Consider the following 7,132-nt stretch of genomic DNA (forward strand, 5'->3'; position numbering starts at 1 on the left):
ATAACTAGATTGGGTAGGATTAAGGAATAAATAAAAAACAAAGTTCTCCCAAACCCATTGGGGTTGTAATTTAAGCAAATACACATTTTTGGTGGTTAACAACATTTTGACAAGACTAAAAATTCCCAAAAAAAAAAAAACAAAAAAAAAGGCTATATGATTCATACAAAATACATCGTCCCTTCACCCAAATTTTGCACAAAAGATCCAAAAAATTGCACACATGTGATGTAGGCTGCATTGGCTAGTATGAATTAATAGTAGTACTCAAAAGAAAGTACAAATCTACAATGGCATAAACAGTGATGATTGGACTACACACCAGGATCACAAGCATCGCGATCACAAAAAATAATCGGGAGTCTTCCTCGTAGTGTCAGGCTCAATCTGTCGAGGGGCAGGGTCAAATTGGAGAAAATTTTGTTCCATGTTCTCCCCGATTTCTAGTATGGCTGCCATGTTACCACACCGGTAACAATAGTTTGGTGCACTAAATACAGTCACCACATTCTTCTCCTGTAATGAAAAGGAAAGGTTTTACTCCCAGTTGTAATCACGTGAAGGGGAAAATGAGAGTAAAAAGGATCAAGGAGAGGGTTCAATAAAGTCAGAAACCTGGCACCAGTTGTAACCCTCCATCACAAGCTGATGAGCTCTTGAAATCAGAGTGAGCCCATTGGTGTGGTTGAACTGAGCAGCTATATCCTGTCCGAAGGTGTAACCAGCCCCTCGAGGAGAAATCCCCCAACCACATCGATCATCCGGATCAGACCATAACAGGTCACACATTGGCCCTTCATGGGGAACCTACAATTGTTGAAATGTGATCAATTCAGTTTCCATGGCCTTTGTATGAGAGTGTGTCCCATTATGTCAGAGGGAGAGAATGTGTTTGCTAAAAGGATTCATGATTATTGACCATACGACTTATTCGATACCTCTTGTATACGATCCAGAGCTCGGATATTGTCAAGCGTATCCAAGGATGGTGAAAGTCCACCATGTAAACAGAATACCTATGATAACGAAACTTAATTCAGCAAAATACATTCAAATGAGATCATTAAAATGGTTCTCTGGACAGTAACCACTCGAACCTGACTCTCGATGAGTGCTGTTAGGGGCAAATAGTCAAACAGATCAGTGAAATACTTCCAAACATTTGCATTTCCGTACTTTCTCAAGCATTCATCATAGAAACCATACCTGGCAGCCAAAAAGGTATCAATATTTCCTTCACCAAGTCAAGAAAGAAGAAGCATAATTTTGACAAATTTCATTGCGGAATAATTATTTCCTAAAAGGAATAGGCAGATATCTCTGGCCAGTTAATCAGTGTATCTTATCATTACTTTTAGATATAGATGTTTTGCATCAAATCATTTCAAACTCAACTCAACTAAGCCTTGATCCTAAACTAGTTGTGGTTGGTTATGTGGATTATATTTCTCCATTCTGCTCTCCTTAATGCCGGTTAGGTCATAACCCCTTCCACTAGCCCAGTGTTTAAAAAGGTGTTTTTGAGGCGTGCCTCAGTATGATACGTTGCTGATACACCTGAACGTGTGCGCCTTGTTCCCAGAACAAAAGTCGCACACCTTGTGCAGGTGAGGGGCAAGCAAGACGTGCACCTCAAGGGCTGTTTTTGAGGTGAGCTTTGAGGCGATTTTAAATTTTTGGGCTGCAACTAGTAGGCCTAATTTTTTTAAAATTGACCCATACAATCCAAATCCTTCTTCCCCCAATACTAAAAGAAGGAAAAAGAAATAGAAAGAAAAAATCAACATCGCTCAGACCAGCGACATCTGCAGATCAGTTGTGATTTAGGCCCTTCACCGCTTCACGGCTCTTCAAGCAACGGCGGCATCAGTGGTGAGAGACCCAGGCCTTGGTGATGGCGAGTCGGTGACCTTCGTAGACCAGTTGTGACCTTCTTCCAGCCGTTTCAGTTTTTTTTTAATACCTTTTCCTCTCTCCTTCTCTTCCCATTGTTTCTTTTCTTGTTTTTATTCTAATATATATATTTGTTTACTATATAATGATGCTAGCTTCTTTTTTTTTTTTCTTTTTCTTTTTTATTGTTTGTTGAACTTCAATTGGTAGTTGAACTTTTAAAAGTATTTATTGATACTTTTTTGGTACACTTTCAGGCTTATTCCTCAAAGCGCCTTGAGGCTTACGCCTCGCCTCACCAAAACAGAACGCCTTGAGGCCCATTAAGTGTTTTTAAACCTTGCACTAGCCTGTCTTGCATAGTGATGTCTATGAAAGTAAGTTTTGGCTACCTCTCATCACATCCAATTTCCTACTACAACCACACATTATCACTCCCATCTAACTGGGGCCCTCATATGGCTAATTAAACACACAGAAAATGCACACCTCTGAAAAAAAATCCATACATTAAATAGAAAATAAAAATACAGAGTATTTTTTTAACAGAATAGGAATAGTACTTAGCATAATTAAATAGTTTAATTAGGTTCCACATTTCATTGGGGGGGAAGGGTCAACAACCTATCCATCTAGAAAAACAGTACGAACATCCACTTCTCAAATAGGCATGAAATATTATTGACATAGGGACAACATTAATTGTATATATCCAGTCATGAAATAGGCAAGTAAATACCCTCAATATAAGGAAACCAAATTATAGAGACATGATTGGCATATTACAAAATTGTAATAAGACACGCATTCAGGGGTAAAGTTCAGTTACTCATCACTAATAGATAGCCAAAAGTTAGTTAATATGCATATACACAATAAAGATGGGCAGATGGCTTAAAAGTTAATTCATTCACATCACTTATAACAATAAGATACATTGAATTCAGGTGTAAAGTTCCATTAGTCATCACAAAATTATTATAAGCACATTTGAGCAAGTATAAAACTTACACTTGGGTGATTTGCCGGCTTTCATGATTTCCTCTAAGAATTGTAATTCTATCTCTATAGCGGACTTTTAGAGCAACCAAAAGTGTTACTGTCTCAACTGAATAATAACCACGATCTGCATTTAATGAAAGTATTAACATGATAAAAACAACACTACTGCAAGAAAAACTAAAACTAAAAACATAGATATGCAGAAAATAAACAAGAAACTCATATATGCCAAGATATAATCAGGGTACTAAATTCCTTGGTACTACTGTACAAAGATTTTAGGGAAAATGGCACTTTACCCCCTGAGTTATATGCTTATAGCGTTTTTTCCCCATGAATTATTCATGTATCCATATTAACCCCTCCAATTATTTGAAAGTGGCGATTTGTTCCCCTCTCTATTAAATGGGCATTTGACTGTTAAAAATAAGGATAAACTAAGTATTTCATTTATTTTTCTTTTCCAAAAAATTATTGCTTATATGTTTGCAAATATTATTATAATTATAATTATAATCTAATGCTAGTAACATAATTAATACTTAAACACAAATAATTCATTATTGCTAATTTTGTGCTTAAATATTAATCCTGTTACTAGCATTAACTTAAAATTATAATTATGATATTTGCTAATGGTGTCTATTCTTTTTCCCATTTATTCTGATTCCCACAAATAAGCAATAATTTTTTGGAGAAGAAAAGTGACTTGAAATACCTATTTTGCCTTTACTTTTAACAGTCCAAAACCCGACTTAATAAAGGGGGAAAAATCGCCATTTTCTACATAATTGAGGGGGTAATGTGGATAAATGAGTAATTCAAGGGGGGAAAGGGCTATAAAAATATAATTCAAGGGGAAAAAGTGTCATTTTCACAAGATTTTACTTTAGGAGACTTCGTTTCCAAATGGATAATTTTGTACTGCATGCAAAATACCAGTTGTAAAAGATGAAAATAAGCCATGGATAGAGTTGTGAGATAAAACCCACTATCAAAACACTACATTTTGAGGAAACAAATAGGATCAATAATTTTACAGTGAATCCCCTATCCCGCATTGTTTTTTTAAATATGTTGCTAACAACTTTGTCCATCATCTCTAAAGTTCCTTGATCAGATTAACTTGTGCAAAAGGCAAAGCTCACATATTGCACGACACCATCTTCATAAGCCAGTTTGCATTAGAAACAGATGCTGCTTGGTGACAATGAACTCTTTTATATTGACCTTAGTAAACCCATCATAAACATAAAAAAATAACGAAGACCCATGCAAAGCCAAGCATAAAGCAAGGTTCTTTTTTATGAAGGCATGTCATTCGAACTCTTAACACAATAGCTCTGCCTATATCATGCCAATGGTATAATAATAATGATGTAAATGGGAATTGCAAAAGCATAGAACAACACAGGAAAAATATTTCTAAGCGTCCTCAACTCATAACAATAACCAGTTTCAACCAGGAAACATCACTCCACTCCATGCATTATTCAGCAGATTAGAGAAAGAGGTTCAAATGTCTTCCAATGCTTTTTTATTTTTTATTTTTCACAGAAACAAGTTAATATTGCATAGACTAAACATTATATTCGTAGAAAATCATTAGATCGTGGGGCAAATGTGCAATAAACTAAGCAAATACAAAAGTGAATACTCAATCCCGAGCTTGAAATAGGATATGCAAACTCACCAACATAATCTCCCATGAAAAGGTAATTAGTGTCAGGAGCGTTGCCGCCTATCCTAAATAGCTCGATCAGATCATAGAACTGGCCATGAATATCTCCGCATACTGTGACCGGACATTTTACCGGCTGTACATTCCACTCTTCTACTAGAATCGTCCTCGCCTGATCACACAGCGTTTTCACCTCCGATTCCGTCAGCGGCTTGCAATCCATAAGCTGCTCGATCTGCCGATCCAGATCCGCGTGCGCAGGCATTTTTACTTTTTATTTTATTCCAAAATTTTCACCTCTCCCCCTTTCCCTCCGATCTGAAAATTTCCACGCCAATTAATTAAACATTCAATAGAAAAAAATAATAATAAATAAAGCAGAAAAAAATACAAAAATAAATGAATCAATGAACTTTCACGTACCGGATATAGAAATTCAGCAAAAAGGATATCAAAATCGACTCAGCATCGGGAAAAAATTAGAATTTTAGGGTTTCTCTCTTCCAATCATTGCGTATGTGTGAGATTCATCTCCATTAACATGAATTCATTCTCTCTCTCTCTTTCTCCCCCCTCTCTCTAGAAAAAATCCAGCAAAACTTTTTAGGGAACAAAATTCTCCGTATTTATATATTTTAGAAAAATAAAGAAGGAAAAAATAGGTAAAAATGGGGAAATGAAACTCAAATTAAGCGAAATGAAATGGAAATGAATATCATTTTCTCTCTCTAAAACTTTCTCTCACTAACTAAAAAGCTTTGTCGAAGAAAACGATGGAAATTTCTCGCTCCGGTGGCTCCGCCGGGCGCCGGGTCAAGTTTTTTTTTCTTTTTTCTTTTTTCTTTTTTGGTTCTAAAACAAATGTAGAAGTAACACGTGTCGCGCTGTAGTTGCTTGTTATTCTGTGTACTTGCGACGCAGGATGGTGCTGTGGACCCTGCAAAACGATCAATGAGTCAACTGGTTCAAACTTCAGGAGTTTTTAATTTGGATTTTGTTTCGGTCCACACAGGTGTATAGCGGTGGGCCATCATCTTGATTTTAATGTTTTGTATGTACTCTTCCTTAAGGGAAAATGGTCAAATAAATTCTTAAATTTTGTAGAATAATTCAATTAGGTCTTTAAATTTTTAAATGTTTTAATTAAATTCACAAATATGCTATTTTGAAATAATGAAACTCACAAACATGTTGGTGACTTGTAATTACAATTCAACTAAGATTTGGCCAACTCCAGCAAACGTCCGACCAAATGTCGACCATCCATGTCGCCTTCTCCAACGACTAGATAAGGCGACTAATAACTTGGTCGCCTTATGGTATTTGAGATGCCCCCACAGGCCAACCACCCACAAACCACCTCATATCATGATAGCTCCGCAGTGCCATTCGCATGATCCGTACTTCTAGTACCAATACCAAGGGGTCAACGCATATAGCCCCGACATGGCACCGCAGCACTTATAACCTGATCCATGCCTAAAGCAAGCTAGTCAAAGGTGGGTTTGTGCCTTCAGCACAGTAACTGCTAGGTCTGTACCTTTAGTACAATGACCGGGCACTCGTTGTGCCATCCGCCAACAATTCATTTCCACCAATCACAATCTCATCATCATCATCATCATCATCATCAATCTCAGCCATCATTGCGCAATGATCACAACGCTCCTCATCATTCAACCAATCAACATATAATCATCAATAACAATCAGGATACAATAACCGACGATGCACACTACACATAAATTCCTAAAACGGTACTTAAGACATTATACGAGACACATAAACATCAAACGAGACTCATACACGTCAAACGGGGTACAATGGGACACAACGAAACGCGGGGAAACAACAAACGGGGAAAAACACCCCACTGCACCCCACCATTCCAGCGGGTGGGTGGTGGTACTATTCCAGCGGGTACCCGGCGGGCAGACGCCTGCCCGCTGGAATCGGGCAACATGGGCAGCGAGTAGGTGGTGGGGATTCGTCCCCCCACCTACCCCCCTCTGTACTAAGGTTGAAGATCCGGTTTCGGGTTCATTCGGGGAACTCGAAACCATGTCCAAACACATTCTGACACGTAACAACAATATCACGAATTCAATTAACGGAGACTAAACCAAGAATCATTCCAAATACGTTCTAACACGATTCCTAAACATGACAAGACCCAACAACAATCATATAACGGTTCAGGAGCATCCTGAACCTCAAGAACATCAAGAAATCTATATGCAAAGCCCTAAAGACAAGTCCTAGGCTAGACTCAACACCCGATCATGCATAACCCACCCAAATATACCAAGAACATGACAACAACGAGAATTCACGATTTAAACCCTAGGGACAAGCTCTAGACATAATTAAATACAAGATTACAAATATAATCAATCACAACATCAAGATCATCAAGATTATCAAATAAACACAACATAAACCCTAGGCAAAGCTCTATCAAGACTCAATCACAAAATCACACATACAATTATCAAAGGAGCCAATAAATAAGATATAGCAAGGAAAATAGGTTTTGTAAGACATGGATTACCTCTT

General features: G+C 37.5%; 1 protein-coding gene across 1 annotated transcript; it reads right to left on the reverse strand.

The window, feature by feature from the left end:
* Positions 1-34: 34 nt before the first annotated feature.
* On the reverse strand, positions 35-5,195 carry LOC109154835 (serine/threonine-protein phosphatase PP2A catalytic subunit). The gene is made up of 7 exons (XM_019302580.1): positions 5,000-5,195; positions 4,589-4,894; positions 2,905-3,019; positions 1,098-1,206; positions 939-1,016; positions 616-807; positions 35-516 (listed from the first exon to the last, which is right to left on the reverse strand). Exons 2-7 carry the CDS (start codon positions 4,839-4,841, stop codon positions 343-345), a joined length of 921 nt encoding a protein of 306 aa, XP_019158125.1. The 5' UTR covers positions 4,842-4,894; positions 5,000-5,195; the 3' UTR covers positions 35-342.
* Positions 5,196-7,132: the final 1,937 nt, after the last annotated feature.

Source organism: Ipomoea nil, unplaced genomic scaffold (assembly GCF_001879475.1).
Source record: "Ipomoea nil cultivar Tokyo-kokei standard unplaced genomic scaffold, Asagao_1.1 scaffold2653, whole genome shotgun sequence".
NCBI lineage: Eukaryota > Viridiplantae > Streptophyta > Magnoliopsida > Solanales > Convolvulaceae > Ipomoea > Ipomoea nil.

Excerpts from the sequence above, each read along its gene's own strand:
- LOC109154835 (XM_019302580.1), bottom strand. The coding sequence starts at position 4,841 with ATGCCTGCGCACGCGGATCTGGATCGGCAGATCGAGCAGCTTATGGAT. Across the intron at positions 1,207-2,904 it reads AGCCGGCAAATCACCCAAGT|GTATGGTTTCTATGATGAAT; the intron begins GTAAGTTTTATA and ends TTTGGCTGCCAG. Across the intron at positions 1,017-1,097 it reads CAGCACTCATCGAGAGTCAG|GTATTCTGTTTACATGGTGG; the intron begins GTTCGAGTGGTT and ends TCGTTATCATAG.